The sequence below is a fragment of the Grammomys surdaster genome, unplaced genomic scaffold (assembly GCF_004785775.1).
Source record: "Grammomys surdaster isolate TR1022 unplaced genomic scaffold, NIH_TR_1.0 125881, whole genome shotgun sequence".
In the NCBI taxonomy this organism is placed as follows: domain Eukaryota; kingdom Metazoa; phylum Chordata; class Mammalia; order Rodentia; family Muridae; genus Grammomys; species Grammomys surdaster.
The window spans coordinates 124,391-151,700 of record NW_021620706.1 but is presented as its reverse complement, the minus strand read 5'-3'; the positions used below and the strand labels follow the sequence as shown (position 1 = coordinate 151,700).

Below are 27,310 nucleotides of genomic sequence, written 5' to 3'. Positions count from 1 at the left end.
CAAAGTTTGTCCTGTCTAAAAGAAATGCACAGATAAAGATGGAGCAGAAACAGAAGTAATGGCTGACTAGCCCAACTTGAGACTCACCCCATGGGCAGGAACCAATCCCTGACACAATTAGTGATATTCTGTTGTGTTTGCAGAAAGGAACCTAGCATATCTGTCATCCTCTGAGAGGCTCTACCCAGCAGCTAACTGAGACAGATGCAGATACCAATAGGCGAACACTGGATGGAGATCAGGGACCCCTATGGAAGAGTTAGGGGAAGGATTGAAGTCCCTGAAGGGGACCCCACAGGAAGACCAACAGTGTCAACTAACCTGGGCCAAGCAAATAGCATACACAGGCTGGTCCAAGGTACATATGTAGCAGAGGGCTGCCTTTTCTGGCCTCAGTGGGAGAGGATATGCCTAATACTTCATACACTTGATGTACCAGGATAGGGAGCTACATGAGTGGGGCACTCTCTCTGTGGTGAAGGGGAGGGGGATGAGGGGAGGAACTCTTAGATGTGGGGACTGGGATGGGGAAAAGCATTTAGAATGTAAACTAATTAATTAATTAATAAAATTGGGGGAAATGTATCATTTCACATACTTGATTAGTGGACACTCAAATGGAATAAAAGTATTTTCAGGATTTTGTTCAAAAAGAGAATTATTTCCACAGACATCATCACCAAATTACCTGGTCACCAATTTTTTAGTCACTTTCCTGTTAAGTCCTTTGATCATTCAAATGTAACAACTGAAACTGTATAATTCATACCTGCTTTCTTTCCCTTCCCAGACAAGTGAACAACCAGAAGTACTGCTTCTGTTCTATTCAGTCCTCTAACTAATTAAATGAGGTGTATCTAACTACCAGAGGACAGTGACAACTTGGCTCACTCAGAATACAACCTACAAGTTTCTGAGGAGCAGCTGGATTCACATAAAATATTAATAATCATTAGTTATGTAAATGGCTGTCTGTGTTCTCCAATAATGTTGACTAGAAATTAGAGAGCTTTATTTTTGAATTTATTAGAGTGAGATTTTGTTGCATGCTTTTCATCATGAATAAATTGTGATTTTCCCAGATTTCACTAAACTGATTATGGGGTCTTTGCAGTCTGAGAACAATGCAATCCCTAGTATTTTTGCCCAGCTAGATGGCCTATAGGACCATCCATCTATAGAATCTGGGCAAGAATCTCAAAAAAGGTCTGCATGCCTAAAGCCTTGCATATTTAAAGTTTGGGTCTTTTCCTATTCCACAAGTAGAATACACCAGAAGAAAAAGTGTTGGGGAGAAAAGTGTTATCCCCAGTGATTCACTGGCAAAATGTTGCTTCTTGTGCTCTTATCTGTCTTCCTAGAAGAAATCTAAGTTACAGAGGGAGAAATGTTTCTGCCCAGAGAACACAACAATGGCTCCATTGAGTTGGTGGTTAAGATTTCTTCATGCCTCCCTTGAACCAGGAGGAAAAGAAAGAAGCTACTGTGTTGACTGCTGTGGTTGATACCAGTGAAAACGCCAATGAACAATTAACGGTTCTCCAGAGAGTAACAGTTGAGAAGACTAGAACACTGAAGTGGGACTACTTGTGCTATAGTAAACCATGGGCATATTCAAAGAGGTTATGGCCAAAGGAGCCTTGTAAAGATCAAAATGAGGAAGATTGCATAAAATACTTGGAACCATTTCTCTCTGGGTGCAGTCATTAATAACAGCTGTGCTATCAGTTTGAGGTTGAACAGTGAGTTGCAAAGCATGCCTTTGTCTAGTCATTTTTTTTAATGAGGCTGTGCTAGCCTCTATGCCCACTGGTGGTTTTCATCACCTTTTGAGGAAGCTGATATCATGTAACCAAAACCTCCTGGGATTCACTTCTTTCTATACTTAGGTATTCACTTATTTTGTTTGAGTTGAGACAAATGCCTCAGTTTTGATTTTACTAACTTTCACATTAGCAACCAAGAGGAAATGAGACTGTTCCACGACATAATTAAGGAGTAAAAAAAAAAATATGTCTAGAAGACAAAGGAATCCTTAGGGCATGTATCACTAATATACATTAAAGATAATTAAGGTCAATTATGATGGGGGGTTAATAGAAAATTACAACTCAAAGCTCATAAGACTGCTAATGGTCTAGCCCACTCTGCTGTGAAGACATGGGTCACATACAGAAGTAAAATGATACAACCAGCTGAGGCACTTGCTTAAGGCAAAAGGAAGACAGACTAAAAAGTGACAGAGGTGTCACAGGGTAATTATAAATATGAGTTGTTAGTGACTACAGAGCAATGACAGAAGTATAGAATAAAATATACAGAAGTATAGACTATAATATTCATGAATATTTATTCTTTTGTTATGAATATATTATTATATATGTCAAACAAAAATATCATACCTTTCTTTCCTCGCCTATTCTTTTATTATGTGATGTTTTATTGCAGCATTTGAAGATCAGTGACTTTTATATCATGTTATACGCACCCACAGGTTTTTGCTATAGATTATTTGAGTGTCTCCCCAAAGAACCATGCATTAAAGCCTTAGTTACTGATAGACCATAGTGTTCTACCTTTCCACAAGCAGAACAACAGATTAAAGTATCTGAAACCTTGAAACAACATAGACCTTTCCTCCTTATAACCCGATCAATTCTGGTATTTTATCATGACAGTGTAAAGCTGTCTAACATAGTCTTCAAAGGTAATAATCACCACTACTTAGACTGGTTAGTCCTTCTTTCCAGAGAAAGTCATTAGTGCATTTACAGTCGTATTTGGGATAGTTGTAGCATATGAAAAAGAATCGTGACTGTATTATTATGTGTATGAATGACTTAACCATGGGATCAGGAGATATTTAAAGATGAAATGGAGAAAAACCCCTGATTTTCTTCCACACTCTCAGTTCTTTACTTTGACACAGAACAGTAATTTCTACTGCACATCAATCCGGGTCAATTCTCTAGACACTATCAAGTGGATTTTCCAAAATTGAATGTAGTTGTGAAACTACCCAGAGGAGAGTCAGATCTCAGAGGGTATGGTCTCATATCCACAATACCTCCCCTGTCCATGTAGATGCCCATTGCATGAAGTCCTTCTTCAGATAACTCAAAACATCTGCCCAACTCAACTGCCAATTGGCAGTTTGACAGAATAACTCACAGAAGTGGGAAAAACAGATTACTTATTATTGATACTTGATAAAAGCTAAGTGGAAGAACACAGGTCATTAGTACCTCACCCCTAGCAGCATCATGCTAACTCTTCCTCTACCTGTTCATTATTTAAAATACTCTATGAATTTCACCCTTTAGGGTTTGTATAAGGCTTCATTATATAGGTGTGGTCGATTAAATCATTATGCACTGGTAGTTAGGTGGATCTCTGGACATTCTTCCCTCTCTAGAGATTGGAAGGCATGGTTCAAAGTTCTAGCCTTCTAATCTTAAGTCTGTTTCCCCTAGCAACTATATATCATACATGCAAAAATTACCTTTTATACTCAAGTGTGGTTGAAAGAAGTTTGCTATGTATGACAAAAGATCTTCCTTTCACTTCTACCACTCACCACTTTCCTGGACAATTACAAGGACTTTTAAAGTTCTAGATAGAAGTCCTAAGACCAAATATGCCTTTATGTTTATATCACAATATCATCACTGTCAGGCTGACAGAGATGGGATTTGGATGACTATTTATGTTCATCAATTTGACTGGGTCATGAGGTACCTAGCTATCTGGTCATACAGGCCTCACCCAAGATGTTGAAGGCCTGAAATAAAGTAATAGTCCACCATGGAAAATGGAAATCTTCCTGATTGTCCTTATGCTGGAACACTGGTGTTTTTAGTTAAGTTTCTTCCCTTAAACCCAAACAGATACAACTGTTGCTGAGTCTTGAGCCAGAAAACAGGACAATAATATTAATTTTATTCATCATTATATTCATCATTTAATATTATTCATCATTAATACTTGTGTGTGGATATGTGTGTGGGTGGGGGGAGTTTGTGAAAGGCAGATGGGCATACACATGTTCTACTGCACATATATGGAGGTTAGAGGACAAATTTCTAAACTTTTCTCTTTACACCTTTATTGGCTGATCACATCACTGTCCCCTTATCATTAAATAGTTTGTGTTTCTAGCTTGTCATCTGAAGATATTGGGAGATATGAACTTTTACAGTCTTATGAAACAGTGTCTGTATATCTCTTTACATAGATAGATGAAAGATAGATGAGAGCTAGAATAATACATACATAGATACAAAGATTATATATTAATTCTATTTCTTTATCCCTTACAAAATACTTGAGAAGATGAAATTAGGGCCTTCCTTACTAGATGATGACAAGAGAAACCATATTTACAGGTTACTTGATTTTATAATTGTAAGTCCTAGATTCATCTAATATTGGAACTAATAACCAAATAAGTGAGGTACTAAAGATCAGAGGAAACAAAAATCAGCATCTTAAAAGTCTTATTTCTATATAATAACAGTGAACAATTGAAAAATAAAACTATAAATGAAAATCCACTTTCATTAATGTCACATGAATAAAATGCCTAGGAATAAGCTCAGTAAAAAGATGGAGAATATGGTACAAGACATCAAAGGTTTTCAAAAGAAATTAAACAACTAAACAAATAGAATATATTCACTGTTTCTGGAAGAAAACCATTATTAAGATGGTTTTCCCCCTCACAGTTCAAAAGACTCAAAACAATCAACATCAAAAGCTCAGCCATGTTAGTTTATTTGTTAGAAATTCGTAAGTAATTCCTACTCAGAAGAATTCACTATCATTCAAACTATAAGATTCAAACCCAGGGGCCCTGAAATGCATAATATTCCTATTTTAACACTGCATTCTTTCTAAAGTGTTACCTTAGTCTGGTATCAATATAAGAGTCTAAAGTGTCGTCTAGCTCAGAGAAGAGTGAGAATCAAGGTCTGAGTCATTCTGACACAAAATCTTATTGAGTGCTGAACCTGTGAAATTGAATACCTCCTGCACTTCTAAAATACAGAGCATGGCAGAACAGCACAACAGAGAATTTTAAAATAGAGAAATAAGAAAGCAGAGAAAATTTTCACACAAGTAAACAACAGGGCCAGCAGTATGACCCTAAATCTCTATCAAAACCTTTGACATGATGCTCCAGTTCTCCCTCCCCTGGATCAGAGTTCAGCAGTCTTACTGGTTGCAGCTATATCTGCTGTTTCTCTTAAGCCAGAATCATAGGCCATTGGTTGGACTAATCTGAGGTCATGAAATTGGGCCTCATTACATGGTCTCACTGGATATCCTACTTAGAATATATTGGTTTTGTTTTGTTTTCCAATATACTGGTGGTTCTCTACCTGGGTGCTATGGTTCTCTGGGGCATTTCTGGCAATTAGATACAATTACCATAGAGCTTACCTAGGTACATACACTGTGAATCTGCATCTATCCTGCTAGAGTTGTGCTTATGGTAAATACAAAGTGAGGCCCCAGAATTGGATACAAACATATTCAGAAAGATAGAAGCTGGGGTAATGATGCTTCCTTTTGAGTAAGTCAGCTCTCAAAATCTTAAATTTGAGACTTCGGCATGGAAAACTTCCCACAGTGGCCTTGGAAAGTCTTCTGGGTCATGGCATTTGTTCAAGATAATAGATCTTTCCTTCTGTCCAGATTGTTGACTGATTTTCCAAGTATCTCAGTGAAAAGAAGCTGCCTTTCATTGAGATTATCATCTAATTTGCTCTCATTCTTTATATTTCCTCTGGGAGTATTTCTTATTTTGTTATTGTTGTTGTTGTTTTGTTTTTGTTTGATTTTTTTGTTTGTTTAATAGAAAAGTTAAAATTTTCCTACAGTTTTGAATTCTGCTTTCCTTTTGTGTAACTGTTCTAGGTCATCTTTCTTCCTACACTCAAGGATGAACCCCCAGGCCCCATTGATACTTTCCTTAGAAGTTACCCCTGCCAAACATTCCATTTCATTTCTCATGGGGTTTGCAAAGCACTGAGATCTGAATATGATTCAGCGGTGGTTTTGCTACTTTATAGCAAGCTTTCTTCTGCTTTCTAACAGTGTCTTCTTATTTCTAGCTGAGAGCCTGCACCACAACAATGGACAGTGTTTACTGTATGTGCATCCCTCCCCTCCTGACTCCTCCCAGCCTAATCATTTGGGAACTGTTGATTCACAGCAATCATTTCTTAACTTGGACATCAGACATCAGTGTCTGCCTCTTACTCAATTTCAAAGCTATTTCACATGTTTTATGTATTTCTCACAGCAGCAAAAACCCTTATGAGTAATTATTTTCAGTTTATTATGACAAAAATATTGTGGACTGTGTGGTTAATAAACAACAGAAAGTTATTTTTCATAGTCCTAGAGTCCAAATCAAGGTGCTGACAGACTGAATATCTAACAAAGGCCAACTCGTTAATTAATGAACTTTCTTTTTTTTTACTTCATTATTATTTTTTTAAATATCTTTTTTTTAATTTCTTTTTTTTTTAACATGAAATGCTTTTTTATAGCATGTTTTACAAGGGGAGGGGATAAGAGGGGCCAGGTGGTGGAAAAGTACAAAATCTTCTTGGCCTGTGCCTTGAAACATGTCATGGTCTATACAGTACACTGCCTTGAATTATGATCTACCTGCTGTTCTTCAGAAGATATGGTACACTGCTTGAGTTATGGTCTCCCTGCTATTCTTAAGAAGACATGGTACTCTGCTTTGAGTCTATCTGCAGTTGCTAATCAGGATCTTGCAGTTGCCAAGCTTCAGAGGACATTGTGCAGGTGGGGAAAGGTAGGGGGTGAGGGTAAGGGCGAGGGTCCTGGCTTCTGGCATCTCCCCCTTCTCTGTTTAGTTAGAGAAGGCGTCTCATGATCAATCCCAACTATGTGAATTTTGAATTTGGATGTCTAATTATGGGGGGTCTTAGACAAGTTCACAACCCCAAAACACTGATGTGAGACGAGTCACATCGATGGTCGAAGGTTTTAGGCTGTCGACGATGGGCAAAGTCAAGGGACTCCGATGTGGGTGAAAGGAGGGTGAGAGCCCTGTCTTAGGCCATGTAGGCTGCACCCACTCCCAGCACCACGCACTCCTTTTCGGCTGCATTGGGTGGGCCCCTGGGAAGTGGACCTACAATAATCCCGTCATTGGGCTAACTCACACCCATCCTAGTCTCTTGTAAATGTTCCAGTTACCAACCATTTGTCAGTTTGGGGTGTAATATTGTCATAAAGGAAGGCTCCCCAATGTTAGTGGCCATATCAAGGGCGGCCTTGGTTTAGGAAAAAGCCAATTTTTGTTGTGGTGATCAAGAGGCCAAGCTCTCTAGCGAGAGAAACGAGGGCAAAGCCAGGCATACCAGGAACCCTTCTGGAGGGCGTGGAAGTCAGTGAACTTTCATGAAATGGATATTTTTGGAAATACAGAGAGATATATCCATGTCTCTCCATAACATCAGAGTTTACTAAATAACAAAAAGTTCATGAACTGTATCTTTTTGTACCTTTAATTCATCAATTACTTTTAATTTAATGTGGTAAGCATGACGATTGGCAGTCACAGGTTCATTTTTTTTCTAATCTTATTTACTAACGTTAACTTTCAAATTACACGTTACATTTCAGGAGCTGCATATACACAAGTGTACACACACGTGCACACATGCACACACATGCTTATGTATTATAGAATGGCTAAGAAAGGATTCAATATGTTTCAGTGTTCCAAGAGGGCTACCCTTAGGCATAGAGCTGATACAACAGCACGGAGAGTCACGGAGTTGAGCCTTGAAAACATCATGCCAAATGACAAAATTCAGTCACAAAAGGTCTACAAATTACTCAAATTATATATATATATATATATATATATATATATATATATATATATATTTGGTGATGGTGAAATGTGCACAATGGGCAAATTTAAAGATTTAAAAATTAGATTATCCGTTCTAAGAGCTGCACCTGGAAGTACATAGAAATAAATGTTAATATAGGCAAAGCCTTCCTTTGGATATGATGAATAAGTTCTATAATTTATGTTGTTGATGGCTGTACAATGATTGTAAACCACTGAGTTGAGCATATTAAATAGGCAAATCAAATGCTGTATAAATTAAACTTCAATTAAGGTATTTTTAAGAAGAAGATGAAACTATCATTAGCCTCAATTTTATGATACACTTTCTCTCTATCCAAGAACATATTCCCTCATGGCTATCAGCAGAATATAAAGCAATACCTTGATGACCAAAATATTTACAGAAGTCATTTTTTTTTTGCCAACTTTAAGTGGAGAAAATATCTTTAGGGGAACTGTAGGTAAGTTTGACTCTGAATGAAATTCTGAGTTAGCAAAGTTCTGACGAATGTCTCTGTCCTTGCAAAGACAACGCAGCAAGATGAAGAGGCCAGAAAACAACTGACTTTAGAAACAAACTTGACAACAGTAAGCCGTTATAAAATCATTCAATTCATAGAATGGGGTAACATTTATTGAACAATGATCAACTGTCTCTAGAAGTCAACCTCCCTCTGAGTTTTCAATGGTGGTAAATAATATGTTAGCTTCAAGTTGTGACTGATGATCAGCCTGAATCCCTGAGCAGGGTTAAGATGGATGTAGGTTACTTTGATCATGGAACACACACACATGCACACACATGCATATGTATTATATATGTATTATCCCATACTCCATGCTTTTTGAATTTTCCTGTTAAAGATATTTAAAATGATGGTTATTTATTATTTCACAGTGTTTTTATTTGTTGCAAAAAATGACATTTTTTCTTTTGAAATTTCCAGCATACTACAATACTAAGGAAAACCTTTGATGACACACAATTTAAGAGAAATCTACATTGCTTGGGACTCTAAATGCAATTACAGTGCAAATGTGGCAGCCTGATACTACTACTTAAGTCAATAACGCTAGCAGTAAAAGTAATAAAACAATTAAGATTTAGATAGATACTTAGTCCATGTGTATTAGTTACTTTGATCTTCATAACCTTTGAAGTATCTATTATTAACTCTCCCAACTTTGCTGATGAGAAAATTGAAGTTAATAACTTGAAATACATGCCTGAGTTCTCAAAGCCAGTGAGAAATTTTATGTAAAGAACTGTGTACTTTCAGATAATTGGGTAATAATCACAGCTTTGAGGTCATAGCCCCTGTATTAGCTTGTCTTTGCCTCGTGTTAAGCACCTAGAATTAACTGCTGAAAGGTTACAACTGTCATTTGTGCTATTAAAAAACATTCTTGACTCACTGCCTACTGAACACACAGTGAGACTGTACTTCATAGTCCTCTTTCTATTCAATAATACCATGTGATCTGTCCTGGCCAATGACTTGTGACCAAGCCAATACTAATAATAGCACAATAGTAAAGATGATGGGTTGCTTCTGAGCCAGAAAGTATAGATGGAACCTGAAGCACATGTTAGTGTGTTATAAGGAATACAGTGACTACATCACTCGTACTTTCATTGGTCTATCATGGTCCCATGTGCTCCATCCACATGAAGTCATGCATCCACACGATTTAATGTATCATTAATGCTTGGTGCATATCGTGCCTTCTTAGAACCCTGCGAGGAATGGGAACACAGTTCACTGTGTCAGACCATATTTTGTTCTTTGTAATGTCTAGACTGTGGAATGTGTGATGAGCTGATTTCTTGCCCGTGAGCCCATGGTGACTCCCTATGCTTCTTCATCAGATGTAAATGAATTATATGAAATGCTTATACTGACCATGATCAAGACGCCATAGGTATGTATCCATTCATGATTGTGTCAGCAGAAATATTAATGACAGGGAAAGCACATTCATATCTGGAATGTATGCATTTTGAGTGAGCATGAATCTCTACCCAATTCTCAAGATCAGAAGTCCAGTGTAATCAGTCTGCTGCCAGATGGCAGTGCTGGCTTATGTCCCATATACCAGGCATGATGCTCTAGGGACCGTGTCATTATTGGTCTGTGTTGTAGGCAGATGAGACATGCATCAGTAGAACCTGGCAGATCAGCATTGGTGAAGAAATTCCTATCTTACTGACCTGCACATGAGCTCTGTATTGGGAGGGTTATCCCAGAGTGTGTGACTTTGTCTACCTTATCTTTGAGTCACCTTTACAAGATACACTCCTGTGGGATGTTTCACATGCCAAAAAATAGCTTAGGTCATGAGCCTTCTGAAAAGCCCATTCATAGGCTTCCTTTGGTTCTCTTCAGCAATGTGGCTTTCCATTCCTTGACAACTGACCCCAGTCATTTGCAAGTGAATTGATATAGATTCAATTTTCTAGGCTTTTCTCTCTCAAGGCAGAATATACAATCAAATGGCATAATAGAAGAGTAGTTCTCAACCCCTTTGGGGGCCAAATGACCATTTCACAGAGTCTGCCTTAGACTATCAGACATATCAGATATTTACAACACAGCTCATAACAGTAGCAAAATTATAGTTATGAAATAGCAACACAAGTAAATTTATGGTTCAGGATCATCACAACATGAGGAACTACATTAAAGGATCACAGCATTAGGAGAGTTAAGAACTACTGTACTAGAAGCTTTGTCTCCTAGGAGGGAGTGTCTTCATCACTGTCCTCAGGTTTACCCCTCAATGGGACTTTTATCTTTTTCTTCCCCATCTAAATTGGTATTAGCTTATTATGAAGAATAGCAATCATGCCAATATTCAGGGAATAAAGGGACAGGATGGAGCCAATACCTTCATTATGGTACCACTACTCAAAATTTTGTTAATATAAAGGCTTTAGTATCAAATAAGAATTTCTCCATTTAAAAATCCTACAATAGTTCCTTTTAACGGGGAACAGAGATTTCAGGAGCCTAATGGAGCAGATAGCAGATACTGAGTGATGCCCATACTTGACAGGCCTCACAGAGGCTTTCCACCTTTTCAGTTAGCAACTCTAGTCCTAAGTATCCAAGGCATAGCACACTTTATTTTAAATTAAGGCGGGACTGAGTATCATAAGAAAGATGGTATGGCTGTTGGACAGTGAAAGGGGTGAATTATAGTAGAGTTACCCATTTTCTCCTATTGTCCTCCCCTTTTCTCTCCTCTTCATATTTGATGACAAGGATCAATATGGTTCTGCCTGCCTTGTGAAACTTCATGATACCTGATGACTTGAGTCAAGCATGGGGTATAAAGAAATAGAACAGTGGGGCCATTTTTAATGACAATTGTAGGGAAGTTCTCACAAAAAAAAAAAGCATAATGCTGATAGCAGGGACATCTGTGTCCATAGCTGTGGGACTGTATAAGGGTATCCTGGGTCATGGTTGAGCAGGTACTTAGAACCCCGAGATTCTCCGTGGAATTCTGCGTGAGAACCGGCAGGAGTTCGGTCCTTCCCATCATCTAGGATCCTGAAAACAGTCACATTTCCATTGAGTCACATATAGGCCTCAGGCCCTAGAGATTTACATACTAATGAAGGCCAGAGGGCAGAGCAAATTAAACATTCCTCCCCCAGATCCTCCCCTAATCCTCCCCCTTCTCCCTCCCTATATAACTCGGGACTGCCCTGAGTTTGGGGGGGGGTACGCCTAGATCCATCTATTATCCGTTATGACAATAAATCTTTTTAGAACCAAGGACTTCTTCGTGTTACTGGGGCCTGCCGCCGCCAAGGCCATCAGGCCGCTGGAACCGTAGGATCTTCTTCCCTGATGTGGGACCTTCTTCCCTGATGTGGGATCCGCCACGGTGGTGCAAGCTTGCGCCGCTGTGGCGGCCTTTTTTAAATTTTCCCCACACATAGCCACATTGGAAGGTGCTTTGGCTGCCTCAAAATCAGGCAACACTCCCCAAAGTATTTACACTAACACACGGGCATGTTTTAGGCTGTGATTTGAGCTGTGTATCTGCCATTTGTTCTATTGATCTTTAAGAGGTTGTTTTTTTTGTTTTTTTGTTTTTTTTAGTCTTGTCTGGGTAATTCTGTGAGTCACAGTATCATTATGAGTTTCCTGGTTCAAAGTCTGCCATTTGTTCAGATTTCTCTCCATAGTTACAGTGAGATTAGAAAGGTAAACACAAATTGTTTTAATAACTTGCATCCTTTGAAGAGCTCAGCAAAGAGTCATTTTGAATGAGTATGTCTGGTAATGTACTTTACTAATATATTTCATGGTTCTTAACCTAGAAACCATTACAGTTTCTTTACTAAGGAATTTAAGACACACAATCTGTACGATAAAACCAAAGGAGAAACTGGGACCAGACTCATTTCAGAAGTCTCACTAAGATTGATGGAACTATAGACAATTCCTGGAAGACTAGCAGAAGACAGTATTTTGGGGACAGAAACCATAAGGTAAAGAAACAAGATGAAACAATTTAAGTGGCCAGTGACCAGGCTGGATGCTATGTGGGTCATATCCTGAAACACATTGGAGGTCCTTAAATAGTTAAAAGGGAATATATTGAGGAACTGTCTCAGCCAGAAATAAAAGTATTTAAATCGGGAAGCCTTTTATCTCTTTCCCCTCCCCATTTTCTTTTTTCAACCTGTGTTAAAATCAGCCGGCCTCAAAGTGGAAATTCTCTCTCCTCGACCTACCCTGTGCTGAAACTACAGGCACACCCTCCCATACTTGGCTCTTACATGAATCTTCATTTAGAAATTTTAAAGAGAGAAGAAAAAAAAAGACCAAAAGTAATAATGAAAATGGAATCAAGTTCTAACATGTATCAATTTGTACTCAATTTGTCATTAATTTTGAACCTATAAAAAACAAGCAATGAAGAACTAAATAGTTTTAGCTTTGTACTGGCTGTAGAATAAAGCATGCAAGATTGTTTCTTTCTCCTTGCAATACCCAAGGCTGCTGGCAGTCCTTGGAGCTTGGAAACATTCTTGCACATTAACTTCAGGAAGAGTTCCAGGAGAAAGCTATATTAGAAAGTAGCTGAAAATAATTGTTCAGCCTCAGCTTCCTTAACTCGACAGTAAAAGGACCACAAAGTCCAATCACTGGGTCAAAAAAAAAAAAAATCGATCGAAAACCAGGAGGTTCTGATGGCTTTAATTTCTGCATTAGTCTCTGTAAAGACAGACTTGGGAAGGAAAAAAAAAGTCACAACCCAGGAAAAGGGCACTTTTCAGTACAGAAAATATTGCTGGGTCAGCAGCTTGTGTATATAGATCCTGCCACCTCACACACAAACCTGGTAGCCCTTAGTTGTGTCAGTGTGAGAACGCCACCTCCTGTGCTCAGGGCCTCCATCGTCCACCCTGGCAGGGTTCCTAAAGTCAGAATTTGAAGCCTGGCTGCTGACCAGAGCCAGGATGGGGACAGGCAGGCCCCTCGGCTCTCCCGCCCCGGCCCGGCGCCGCGGGCTCCTGCAGTTCCGCGTCTGCGCACGGCCGAGGGGCAGGAGCTGGGCTGGCCAGGGAGGCGCAGGGCGCCTAGGGAGCCAATGGGCGCGCGCGGGGGAGCCGGGCTGGCGGCGGCGGCCGGCTGGGCGCGCACTGCCGGGATGGACGGCGAGCGCCTGGCATCGGGCTCCTCGGAGCTGGCGGTCGGGGAGAGCCCGCGGGGCGGCGCCCCGATTCCGAGTGGCAGCGGTTCCTGCAGCCTGCTGCAGGCCGATGTGCTGGATCTGGACGAGGACGAGGACGACCTGGAGGTGTTCAGTAAGGTGAGGGCAGGGGATGTGGCCATTGCCGTAGCAGGGACTGCCGGTCCAGGGAAAGTTCCAGGGTGACTCAACTCTCCGATGGATCCGGAGCTGGAGACAGTACATTCAAACCTAAACCAGTGCTTCCCTTCTCCTGACTTTTATCTTATCAGTGGCAGGGCCAAAGGCTCATGGACTGAAAAGTTCTGATTTTTTTTTCCCGTTTCGTCTTTCCATTTTTCAGTGCTTGACAGGGACATTCCTTACCGTGGGCGGGTGGCCTGAAACTGCTCCTTCCCCCATTGCCTTAGTGCAGGGAGGTGTTTTTTGATTTACTGTTGTTATGTGTAAATGGGAGAGTTGAGTCACATTCTAAGAGAGTCTGGAAACCTGTGACCATTGGGTGTAGAAATCCTTTCAGGATTGAGAAAGCCTGGCCTCCACCACAGGCAGAGCTGAAGACTTCGGGCAGTTATTCTGGTCCAACCCTCAGCGCCAGTCTGTATATTTCCTTCCCATTTGCCTTGGGAATCTATACTCAAAGGCACTCCCTGGCTAGTGTTATAGTTAGACAGAAATGGACATATGGGCACATAGTGATAGACTTGGTGCAAACTTGCCCTTCTGAAAGTTGGAAACAAACAAAAGTATGTTTCTTGTGGCACAATTCAGTGTCACAGCAGTTTTTTCAAAGGGGCTCCGTGGGAACATTGTATCAATGACTGAGGCGCCTGTACAGTAGTGACATGTTTCCTGGAGATGTTAAATCAGCCCACCAACTTAAAACTGTTAAACAGAAGTTAGCAAGTAACCACCACACTTGGACTCCAAGCGCCGAGCTCACAAACATCATTTTTCACCCCTAGAGCATGTGAGGTGGTGGTACACCTGGTTGCGTTCTAAGTAGATGCTGTATGAGTTATGTGTGGTTAGCCTTTCTTTTTATATAAATTATAAAACTGGAATAATTTTATGTTTAGTTTCAATACTATAACATTTTAATATCTATTTATTTGTGTTTGTCTACACGCGTGAGTGCGTGCATGTGCATAACTTTGTGCATAACTGGAGATCAGAGCTCAGCCTGCATTTCACCCTTTCCTTCCACCATCTGGGCTCTAGGGGATTGAACCCCCGTCAATGGGCCCCATAGCAAGCACCTCTCCTTACTGAGCCATCCAGTGTCCCAAATCTGCTTTTTATTTTTTTTCTTCATTATACATACACAACTTTACGTTCAGATCAGTGTGAAACGTACGAAGTTGAGAATGGAGGGTTGAGCTTGAAAGTTCTCTATCAAAATCGTCGGGAATTGCTATAAATTCTCCAGACAGCCCATTTTCCTTGGTTCTGTATGCTAGCCCACCCCTCAAGAATCCCCATCTTAGTGAAGCCCTGTGCTCAGAGATGGTTCTGAGATGGTAGAGCTATTAATTTGCTTGAGTCTATGAGAATGCTGAGGATTGCTGGAATTACAGATGTTCTCAGTGAGAAGGAAATGACAGATTGAAGCCATAAGCCCTTTGAATGCACATTCTTCCTACATTGCCTAAAGCAGTATCAGACTAGGGAAAATCTCCTCAGGAATCCAGCCGTTTGCTGAGCTTTCTTTTTAAAGGTTATTATTGGAAGTCATACACACTCCTCAGATGGCTGTACTGGTGGTTTTGTATTCTTCTAAAAAAAAATGGGTTTCCAGACTTCGCATGTTTCAGACATGTACAAATGCTTATACCCTACTTGCTGCTGCTTCTTGTAATTGCTGCCTAGAGAAAGTTAAGAACTATGCCCTTACAAGGTGGAAAGTGTGGGTGTAATGCTGGTTAAAGTCTAAAGAGAACACCATGCTGGAAAACTATTCAGTTACTCCCAGGCTTATTCCAAGTTGTTAAAGCTTTCAACCATTAACCACAATTAGACAAGCAAAGTTATGAAGGACTCCATTGGGCCAGTTCTTTCCATGTTCCTCTTCTCCTCCACTCTGGAGCTCTACTACCATCCAGCTTTCTCCAGGATGGCGTTTGCCTAGGAGTAAGAAAGCCAACTCTCTCTGCCCAGATAGGTTATATTTACATTTATAGTCACGTTTTCTCTGTAGACTATTTGTAAATCCATACCCTTGTCTCTTTCAGATCACCTTAAAGAATAAACAGTTTGATGAAAACATTTTTCTCCCACAGTATATTCTACACACATGGCAAATACATATTTTTCTGTAAGAAAATCTAAGTATTCTGGGGAAAAATGTGTAGTATATGTTTCTTCCTCTCATAGTCTTGAAGCCTAGATGGCAAGATAGACAGGCACTAAGAGGCAAAATGCACCAAGAGGAATGGAAGGAAGAGCAAAGCAGGTTGACTTTTCAAAAGTCCACTGGCAAGTAATTGATCTCACGCCCCCCCCCAAAAAAAGTGCAGAAAGTTTTGATTTAAAAGAATAACTAAAGGACACCAGTGAACATAATTAACGGCATAAGGCAATAAAGGAAAAAGAAAATTATATGCAAATAACAGCAATCATGTAAAATTTGTCTTTGAACTTGGCCACAATGAGATGAAAGAAAAATTAACTGAAAGAAAAGAGGCCAGTTCTGTACTTTTTGGGGGGGCAGTTACAGGCATGTGTTACACAGGTGTCAGGTTTGTATACATGTTTACATGAGCATGTGCACTTGGAACCTGAGGTTGACTTCCAGTGTCTTCCTAGTTCACTCTCCACCCTGTATTTTAAAACAAGGTCACTCAGTGAGCCCAGAGCTGGCATTTTTTTGCTAGTCTGGACAGGCAACTTGCTTCAGGGGAGTCCCTTTATCTGTCTCCCATGTTGGAAATAAGAGGCTACTTCCTGTTAACTAATTGGCAGGCTACTTCCAGCCCTGCCCAGCCTTTTACTTTGGTTCTGGGGATCAGAACTCTAATAATCGTGTTGTACAGCTAGGATATTACCTGCTGAGCCACCATGCAAGTTCAAAGTCTCTTCTTTTAGGGACATATTGAACATTATTTGAAAATTATATACACATATAAAGCTGTCCTTATTTTTATTACACATCATCACATCTACTTACTTTTGAGATGTAGGATTTGTACCTCCAAATACAATAGGTAAATATGCTTCTAAAACGTAACAGACCAGGGCTGGAGGGATGCTTCAGTGGTTAATAGTGTGTGGTGCTCTTGCAGAGGAGCCCAGCTCAGTTCCTAGCACCCATGTGGCACAGTGTATAACCACCTCTAACTCCAGGACATCCTGGCCTCGATGGACACCTCCACATCCACACACACCCACATTTAGTCATCTGAACTAAAAATCTAGTAAGTTCTTAAAAATAGACCAGAAAGAAGTTTTGAAATATGTTCTAGTTTCAATCTCTCTCAAGGCCACAGAATGGGTTACTTTGTGTTTTGTTTATAAACTTTGGAAAGAAAGAGCTGATCCATAGAAGCCAATATATCTTCTATGAATATAGAAAATTTTAGGTTTTATAGTTAAAAAGAAGTTTAGTAACAGACATATTTATTTTGAAGGGGGTTGAAGGAATACCACATTCTTGTATAAAAGGTTATTTTTCAAAGATAATACATTATAATTATTGGAACAGTCAATCTTTGTATTACTATTATGAAATACCTAAGGCTAAATCACTTTATGAATAAAAGAAGTTTACTTATTACAGGGTGCTAGAGGCTCAGGGATGTGAGTATCAGCTCAGCTGTGGGGAAGACATCCTGTAAATGGCATCATATGGATAGTGTACATGGAAGAAGGAACTATCACATTTCTAAACAGGAAGCCAGAGGGACCAGGAGATCCTCCAGTATTGTTTTATATTAAAGACCCTCCTGAATGAACCAAGTCTGTATCCCATGAATACTCCTTTAAGTCTAAGCATCTCCCAGTAGATCTAACCATCTTTGGGTTCCACTACCCACAGTAACCTCATACTAATAAAAAGCTCCTAAGACCATATGAAAACCACAGCAATGACAGGGGGACATACTACACTAGCCAATTAGTCTATCAGGTATATATCTATCTATATAATTATATAATATTTATAGCTATAGCTATAATATAATTTATTATGTATATATCATATACCATATATATTATATATGTATCATGTATCATATATTTATTATATATTAATTATATGTTATATTTTGTATCATATACCATATAGTATCTATTCTATTTATTATTTATTTATAATTATACAAACAAATATATATATATATATATATATATATATATATATAATGTTTGGAAATCTATATACTTCCCAATCTCTGTTTTGTGTTAGATGCTGATAAAAGTCAGAATTTTCTTTAATTCTTTAAATGATATATTGATATGATATATTCATACAGGGATTACTTATAGGGTTTATGTTCTGCGTTAAGGCACAACAAGGTCAAACAAGGTCCAGTGAAGCACTTAAAATCTGATAGTAACAAAAGTCCACTTGCATTGCTCTACTCTAAAGAGGTGAGGTATGGAAACTGGTGCAGGCTGGAGTTGTGGAGAAAGGGGCCAACTGTACTTACAGAGCAACACAGACTGCCAGCAGGGTTGCAGTGAGGTAGAGAAACAACATGGAGGGAGTTTTCTGAGTTCTCCTTTACCCTCATTGGATGACATGCTCATGTTTCTTCCCAGGGAAGCTGCCAGAGTGAGATCATTCTAGGTACAAGCCTTCTAGAATACAGCACTTAGAGGCAGTCTGAGGTTGAAAAGGAAGGATAACTTGGTTAGACCATCCATAGTACCAAAAGGCAGAGAGTAGCTTCAGATGAAGATGACGACTTTGTATCTCTCAGTTCATCTGTTCATCTATAATGCAAACTACCATGCTTCTATCAAGCAATGGGATCTGTGTCTCTTTTCTGAACATATGTATACTTATATATATGTTTCAGACTACTACATTATAGATATTAGTTACTTATTTTGAGGAACTGGATATTAAATACAGCAAGGCAAGCATTCTACCACTAAGTGCCATTCATAGCCCCTAACCAATACAAACAGATGGTTTGCTCCATAACAGTAGCAACTATAACAATTACCAAGCCTGTGTAATGTCACAAACATTCCCATCTTAACAACTTTTAGTAGTGGTTTTGGGAACAGGGCTGTGACATTTAATTGGACTGAATGTTCATTAATGAGAAAGATTCTAGTAGTCATTGTAAGTAAAAATAAGCCAAGATACAATCTTAGTGGTTAGGACCAGAGACGTCCTCCATCACCTGTATTCAAAATCCTGGCTCCACTGATTGGAAAATTAGAAAATTGTTTCTCTGAGGAAGGTCATTTGATGACAATGACTCAGATGAAGACAAACAGTAAGTGTGAGGATTAGATGAATGTCTCTGTCCCTCTTACCCTAAGACCTGTTTCTGTATTGTAGCTCAGAGAGAGGAGAGCAGAGGAGAGGAGAAAGGGAGAGAAGAAAGAAGAGAGGAAGGGAGGAGGGTGGGAGCAGGAGGGAGGGAGGAGTGTGAATAACTATAGAGCTGATCATTTCTATCCCACCCGCTGGAAATTCTGCTCTGCAATCAGCTCTCTTCTATGTAAAGTGCTCTTGTGTATTATTTTCCAAATGAAGGAAGGAAAGAATAGGATGAAATCCCCACATTCTCTGTTTGCGTTATCATATGCCACCAGTTATAATATTAAAGGAGGAAATGTCAGACTAAGTTGGACGAGTACTTTTTATAGGACTGTTTTATAGGTAAGCATTTCATGTGGATGTTGGTGCCTGGAAGATCAATACATACAAATTACCACAGTAGTGCATCTAAACAAAAGTGGCTTTTTCAAGGTCATGAGTATTTACGGTGCTGTAACCTGAACTGTCTGTGCCTCCTCTGAGGATGTTCTTCCCTCCTACTTTGACAGGGATTTGTGGAGGCATCAATAGACTTGGGTCAGAAATGGCCAAGAATTACTGTCTCATCTCCAGATGAGGATGCTCTATACACTCTCTGAAGCTGTATTAAGATAGAGCCTGAGAAGCTGCTGAGGCTTATTTCTGAACCAATGCCATCATCTTCCATTGACACAGGAGCTGATAAAAGTTTTGCTACACCATTGCTCTCCCTGCACACCACCCCCACACACCATGTGCCCTGAAAGCAAATAAGCAATGGTACTTACTAAGGCTGGGTTTGGGTAACTGTAGCTGTGAAGAGAGTCTTCAGAAGAAGCAAGATACTTAGCTCAGGAAGTACTTGGGCTTACTCTTTACTCTTTATAAAGAATCATCCTGGGTTGGGTGAGTTAAATGTTTACAGTTTGAGGGTCAGAAGCAGGACTGTAGAGCTAAAAATTAGTGAAGTGTCATTCAGTTCAAAGTTGAGTTTTGTAAGTGTTCACTCCCACGGGAAAGGATTCCTGGACGGAAAGTGTTACAACTTCACTCCTGTGGGACAGGTGTGTGTGTGTTGGGGGGTGTGTGGGTGTGTGTTTGAGAGAGTGTTTCCCAATGTAACTGTTATAGCTCTGAAGGCAAAGGTATCATAATCACAGAGCCAAGGAATACCACAAAAATCACACCGCACAACACACAGGAGAGATTTATTGGAAGGGAAAAATATGTGAAAGTTGTCTGCTTGGGTGAGAAGCAGCAGAGGACTGAACAGAAGACTGGGTCTATGAAGTGTTTCTTGGAGTGCAGAGGTGAAGCTTTCCAAGGTAGCCTGGGATTGGAGGGATTATGTGGCCTGGTCTTGGGACAAGATCAGGGATTGGTGAATTATTTTTTTTTTTCCTGTATGGTAGGATGGGGGGATTCTTCTGCCTTGTGTCTGGAAACATTAGGGAAGTCTAGAGGCTGGATCATGGCCATTGGAGCTCCTCAGAGTCAGGATGTAGCCACTAGAGCTCTTTAAGGGGTTGGGCCCAGCTCCCCACTAATATAATGTATAGGTGGAATACGATGGCTCGAGTCTCCAAAGGGGGGACATGTACACTGTAGAGAAAGTTGTTTTTCACTGATCCAGGAGGTATGACTAACCAACAATTTTTTTGATGCAATTTCTGAGATGAGAAGGATTACACAGTGCCAGTCTGAGTTCTGTCACTAAAAGTGTTAGTACAGGCTGGGTGACTAATGGTACCAGAGGAAAGCTGGCTGTGATTCTTGATCTGTCCTTTCCTACTAGTAAGATGGGGTTCCAATGGAATTTTAACACGTTAAATTAATTGGATAGACAATGGGAAAAAATCTGAAGTTGACAGCATTTTGGGGTCCAGCTGTGGTCCTGTGTCCTCAGCTTCCTCCTTCTCAGGGTGTCCAGATGTTACTGCACACCAGGCTGGGAGGATGAAGGGAGTCTGGAAGGAGTGGGGTCTAGAGGATTCCAGTTAAGCTGGGAGTGAGTGGGGGTAGGGTGGTGACCGAGAAGACCTCCTCCAAGAGTCTTAATGTTAGAGCTCTTTTAGACTAACGCCGTCTCAGATGATCCTCAATGAAACAACTCTCTTAGATGATCTTAGCTTGTGCTTAACTTTATTGGGGTGAACCAGGGCTGTATATATTAACTTTGGAGAGTGGGAAAAAATTTCAGGGTGAATGAAATAGTTGGCTGGAGTTTAAAGTACTGGGAATGACTCATTTGCATGGAGAGTCATTCCAGGAATTCCAGGTTCTTGTTGGGCAGGTTCTTAAAGGGTGGATGGTTGAATTTATAGGTTTGCGAAGGACTACTGGACCTTCCCCAGGTAGAGGATGTGGGTGGGTCTGGCTCCCCAGACAAGGTCAGAGAATGAGGAAGCCATGCTGGTAAAGGGAGTCCTCTATTTTTACCCAGAGCTCAGAGGAGATATCTGTTATGATAGACTGTGACTTAATTATGAGGATTTCCCTACAATCATTCCTTCAACTTAATGCCCATGGCTAATAATATATTCCATTCAGTAATTCTCATTATGACTTTTTTTTAAGGGAAGAAGGATTTCTTTTGGCTTACATATTAAGAGGGGATATTAGTGTGGTAGGACATAGTATTTGGAGCATGAAGTGACCACTGTCACTGTGTCTGTAATCAGGATATGCAGACCAAACTGTCCTCCTTTCCATCTAATTTTCTGCCCTATGTGTCCTAGGTACTGAGGGATCCAAGACACAATGCACTGTATTACCTTGTATTTCTACACCACTCATTTGTTATGTCTGACTATGCTTCTGAAATACTTCGGTCAGTTCTTTCTTTTCCCTTCCATTTTTCATGTATGAGTATTTGCATGCTTTTGCATGCATGTAAGCATACAGATGTGTGTATGTAGATGCCCTAGGTTGATTCTGGAAGCCATTCTTCATTGTTCCTCTGCCTTATTCCATGAGATAGGCTCTCTCAATCAAACCCAGAGCTCACTGATATGGCTACCCATTGCAAGCCAGTTGCTTTGGGGATTCCTTATTTCTGTTGCGATTATAGCTGGGTATCCATGCCCACCCTGCATTTATGGAAGTTCTGGGCATCTGAACTCCAGTCCTCTCACTTACTTAATCACTGAGCCATGTCCCAAACCCAGGTTTATTGTCTTGCCTTTAGAATTAGTGTTCTACTATATTGTCACTGCCTCAATCTAAGCAGTTACTTATGTGCTGTCTTAGTTAGTTTCTATTGCTGTGAACAGTCACCACAAGGAAGGTGACTCTAATAAAGGACATTTAATTGGAGCTGGCTTACAGGTTCAGAGGTTCAGTTCATTATCATCAAAGTGCAAAGCATGGCAGTGTCCAGGCAGATGTAGTGCTGGAGAAGGAGCTGAAAGTTCTACATCTTATTCCTAAGGCAAGCAGGAGAAGACTGTCTTCCAAGTAGCTAGGAAGAAGGTCTCCAAGCTTATCCCATAGTGACAGACTTTATCAAAAAAGGCCACACCTCCCAACAGTGCCACATCCTATGAGCCAAACAGATCCACCACTTGTGGTTACCTCTGTGAATGACGATAGAGAGTCTTGGGCTGTTTACTCCCCTCATTTTCTGCCTGTCTTGTATTGGGTATGCTCACACACATGGGTAAGTGGTGGTGTTCCTGATGATTAGGACATGAATTAGTTTTGCTCTCTTCTCTACCCCTTTTCAGTGTCTTGATCAATTAAACATCTTTAGAGGCATTTCAGGCTGGTGAGATGACTCAGCGGTTTAGAGCACTGACTGCTCTTCAAATTCCAGCAACCACATGGTGGCTCACAACCATCACTAAGGAGATCTGATGCCCTCCTATGGGTGGTCTGAAGACAGCTACAGTGTACTTTGGGCCCGAGAGAGTGAGAGTGGAGTGAGAGAGGCCAGGACAAGAGGCAGAAGGGAAGAGGGGAAAAAGCTGTTTTAAAATGCAATGTCTTAGAGCCCATTGCTGAAAGGATGACTCAGACTCTTCTGAGCGAGACTCTCTGGTTGTGATCTATGTCCCCTTCCTTGCCACTCGTGGTCTGACTTTGGTTTTTACTTCTGTGTAATTATTACTGGAGCAAGAAAACAAAATTCTTCCTTCAATTTATGGTGTGACTTAGAACTACAGCCTCTCAGAGTTACTCTTCTTTCCACACATACAATTTCTTTCTGTTTTGTGCTTTCGGTGACACTGTTGTGAATATAAATTATCTATTTATAAGGCAGTGAATTCTGCCTTATAAATAGATAATTTTTTTTCTCTGTAATGCTTATATTCCTTGCATGTTCCCAATAAGCTAAGGTCATTGAAGATAGGATAGTAGGACAATTAAATACAGAATGTTTGATATTTAGTATCCATTTGTATTGGCAAATGATATGGACCTTGACAGTTTTAGATTGATAGACCCAGTTATTAACAATAACTTGCTAATGATCTAGTTCCAGTAAAATCAGTTTGCATTATATTGTGTTTTTTTTCTCCAATCCAGATACGAAACTAAGTAGAAGGAAAACAAATTATTCCTAATCAGTGGTAGGTAATGTCATTTCCACATGACAGAGAGCTAGCTGGGTTGGGCCTGGATACCGGATAAAGCTGCCTCTTTGTATTGCATGGAAAGAGATAAATACCAGGTGTACAAATGACAGGAGAATCATCAACAAACTCTCTGTTTTTGTAAAAGTAAGTCACTAGCACCTGACTCAGAGGGTGTGGCTAGAAGGCTGGAAGGCAACTCTAGATGGAAAGATGCAAAATGATAAGAGATGGGTAGTTTATACAGCATAGTTTAAGGCTGGAAAACCCAGTGCAGAATAGGGCAGAGACCTCTCCAGCAGTGGTTCTCAACCTTCCTAATGCTGTGCTCCTTAGTACATCATGTTCTGATGACCCCCCAGCCATAAAGTTACTTCATTACCGTTTCATAACTGTAATTTTGCTACAGTTATGAGTCATAATGTAAATATCTGAAATGCAGAATCATCTTAGGCGGCCACTGTGAAAAAGTCATTAAACCCCTAAAGGGTCAAGAACCATTGCTCTACAGGGAAGGGGAGAGCAGCTCCTTTAAGTAGACACAAGTGTTTGTCTATTTCTATCTTCTTGCTCTGGAGCAATACAGAAGGTGGTCACAAATTCTTTGGGAAGCTGTTAGCAACATTTTTTTCTTTTTTTTTTTTTTAGACTTCAGTGTCTAAAAAGAATATCTTATTCTCTGCAGTTTTATGTTTTTTATCCTTAAGGGACCTACTGTTATCCCCTGGCACATTTCTGAAATATCAGCCTGTTGCAGTTTTTCAAGTAAGCACAGTGATTACGAGGAAACTCAGATCCACCGCTGTGCAGAATCTATCCACTTCGTATGTCTGTTTATTTGTACTCTCCATTTCAAAGAAGATGCACAAGTAATCACCTCAGATATATATATTTTAAGGTTTCTCTATTAGTTGTTGAAAACTCATGTCATGAAAATGAGTTTTGTACAGAATATTTGATAACTCTGGTAGTGTATTTATCAACCTTGATGGACAGCACAGTGTTATCTGTAGTGTAAATAAAAAGGGAAATAGAATTATTAGAAGATACATTGAAATCACCAGAACACAGTAAGTTCAGAAAGTTAGGCCAGTAGTATTTAAAATTAAAAAGGGTATTAATCAATTTATAATTTCAAATTATTATTATTATTATTATTATTATTATTGTGCATGTATGCGTGTGTGTGTGATGACTATAGGTGACTTTTGTGACAAGAAGATGGCATCAGATCCTATGGAGCTGGCATCATGGGCAGTTGTGAGCTGCAAAAGTCAGTGCTGTGAACTCATTTGGGTCCTCACATTCCATCCTCCTGCCTCAGCTCTCCATATCTAATTTTAAAATTGTGCTTTTAACTGCTGAGCCATGTCTCTCTGTCCTTTATTTTTAATTCTTACTTCGGGAAATACTAATACATGATATGTCCACTCTTTTAAAGATCAACTGTGCTGAGGAACTTTTATATACATTAGAATTCACCTATTGTTGTGAGGGAGATAATTTCCAAAGTCAGCTAATTGAGTGATACAGTGAATGCAAATGAGGCACAGGACATTTTCATGTCCCCAATAAGATCTATCATAAATCCAGCCAAATCCACCCACTAATCCACTACCTTTTGTCTTCCGAGATTTATTTATTATGAGTAGAACCATACCGGATATGGAATTTTGTATCTGACTTATTTAATTGGGAAATTTTGTTTTGTCTTATTTTGTTTGAGCCAGGGTCTTTTATATGTCTTAGGCTAGCCTCAGACTCTCAGTCCTCTGTATCTTCACCCTGAATGCTGAGGCTAAAGGCAGGTAGCACCGTAACTCATAACCTGTGATATTTTTGAAGTACATTTTTGTTGTAATTTATATCATAATTTAAAGTCATTTATTTTACTGTCAATTTGTTGTTAGGTTTTGCTTTGTCTGAGACAATGTCTCACGTAGTCCAGCCTGACCTTGAACTCATCATTCTTCTCCCTCTTCTTCTTCTGTGCTAGAATCACAGTCCTGTGCCGCCATTCCTGGCCACATAGGTGTTTTTATGGTTGTGTTATGAATGGTAGACACTTATGTGTTTTTAAGATGGAAAACAGCTTCATTATTTGAAATGAAATGTGGACAGTATAAAGTCTGTTTCTACTTAAATTGGAAGCCTTGCTATTTGTGACCAAAACCATGTCAGATTCTTGGCAGATGAGTCTTCAAACGAAAAAAGAGAAAAAGAGAAAAAGAGAAAAAGAGAAAAAGAAGGAAGGAAGGAAGGAAGGAAGGAAGGAAGGAAGGAAGGAAGGAAGGAAGGAAGGAAGGAAGGAAGGAAGGGCCCTAATTGTTTCTCTTGTACAAAGACTCAGCTAGCTAAAGGTGAATGTCGGTTTCAACTTCTTGAGTATCTTCCATTTTCACTAGAGTATGCCATAGTACACAAACCCAAGGTCTCAATGGTTTACTAACAATCAACATCTACTTCCTGCTTGTAGCCCTGTTCGCTGGGCCTGAACTGTGCTTCTCTGATAGTCTGTGCATCTGCTCCACAAATCCTCTTCATTTTGAGTCCATGCTAAGGAAAGCTCTGATAACTAGGACATGCTGTTCTCTGGTAGAGGGAAAAGGACATGTACCCTGATGGCAATAGGCAATGCTTCTGGAATCTTCTGTTCAGACTCATTCTGCTGTCCAACGCAAATCTCTGGTCAGACCTCTTGATTGATTTCCCTTTGTCAAAAAGCTATTACAAAGTGCCTGGCAATTAAAAGGTGGCAGAGTCATCTTGCAGGACGAATCCTGCTACCTCTGACCTTGGCCCTGTAGAAGTTTTAGGCAGCCAATACACTGGGTCTTTCTGAAGAAAGAAAATGAATTTGTAATAAAGTGTTAAACATTTTTAACAAGGTAAAACTTTCTATGAGATAATACATCGTGGAAGCTCAATTGAGGTTCAGTGTAACTGCATTTGGTTTTCAATTCATTGCTTGTGTCTGGCTATGTCCATACTTAGTCCCAGTCAGACCAGGTAGAAGACACAGGTACTCCTCAGGGTCCTGCTGTGTGACAGACATCTTGCTGTTGGATTTCATGGTCCGTTCATTCTGGACATCTCCCCCCTCTCTTAAGGACCTACCACACAAAGATGTGAATACCTAAAAGTCTAGCTAACTCAGTACATTTTAACTGTTTTTTGTTGATTATTCTGTCATCAAAACCCATTACCCATCTCTCCATCTCCTGTCTGTGCCTTCATCTTTACCTCTTTCCTGCTTTGAGTTAGTTGACCACGTACTGTACTTCTCCTTCCTCAGGGTTTAACAGTGACTTGTGTCTCCTTAGAGCCCTCTCCTTCCAAGACAGCTTTACAACACTCTTCCTTCCTGCTCTTTCACCCTTTTCCCAGCAAGGATCATGGTTCTCTAGAAGCCTACTCCTTTCTTCATTGAAACTTACTTTTTTCTTTTTGTCTTTTTTTTTTTTTCTGGTATTTATAGACTGAGTATGGCTAAGTGATTGAGTTGTACCTCAAACTCACATGCCATCCTCCTGCCTCAGCTCTCCAAAGGCTAAGAATAAAGTTGCATGAAAACATATCTAATTAAAAAAGAAGAAGAAGAAGAAGAAGAAGAAGAAGAAGAAGAAGAAGAAGAAGAAGAAG

The 27,310-nt window shown here is 39.9% G+C and overlaps 1 protein-coding gene across 2 annotated transcripts in view; it reads left to right on the top strand.

Moving 5' to 3' along the window:
• Positions 1–13,557: 13,557 nt before the first annotated feature.
• Positions 13,558–27,310, top strand: part of Snx7 (sorting nexin 7) — an 86,523-nt gene continuing 72,770 nt past the window's right edge. For both annotated transcript variants that reach the window (XM_028752195.1, XM_028752194.1), the window contains exon 1: positions 13,558–13,741. In XM_028752195.1, coding sequence (XP_028608028.1) covers positions 13,580–13,741 — 162 coding nt within the window. In that variant the 5' untranslated portion in view covers positions 13,558–13,579. The remainder of the gene's footprint in view (positions 13,742–27,310) is intronic.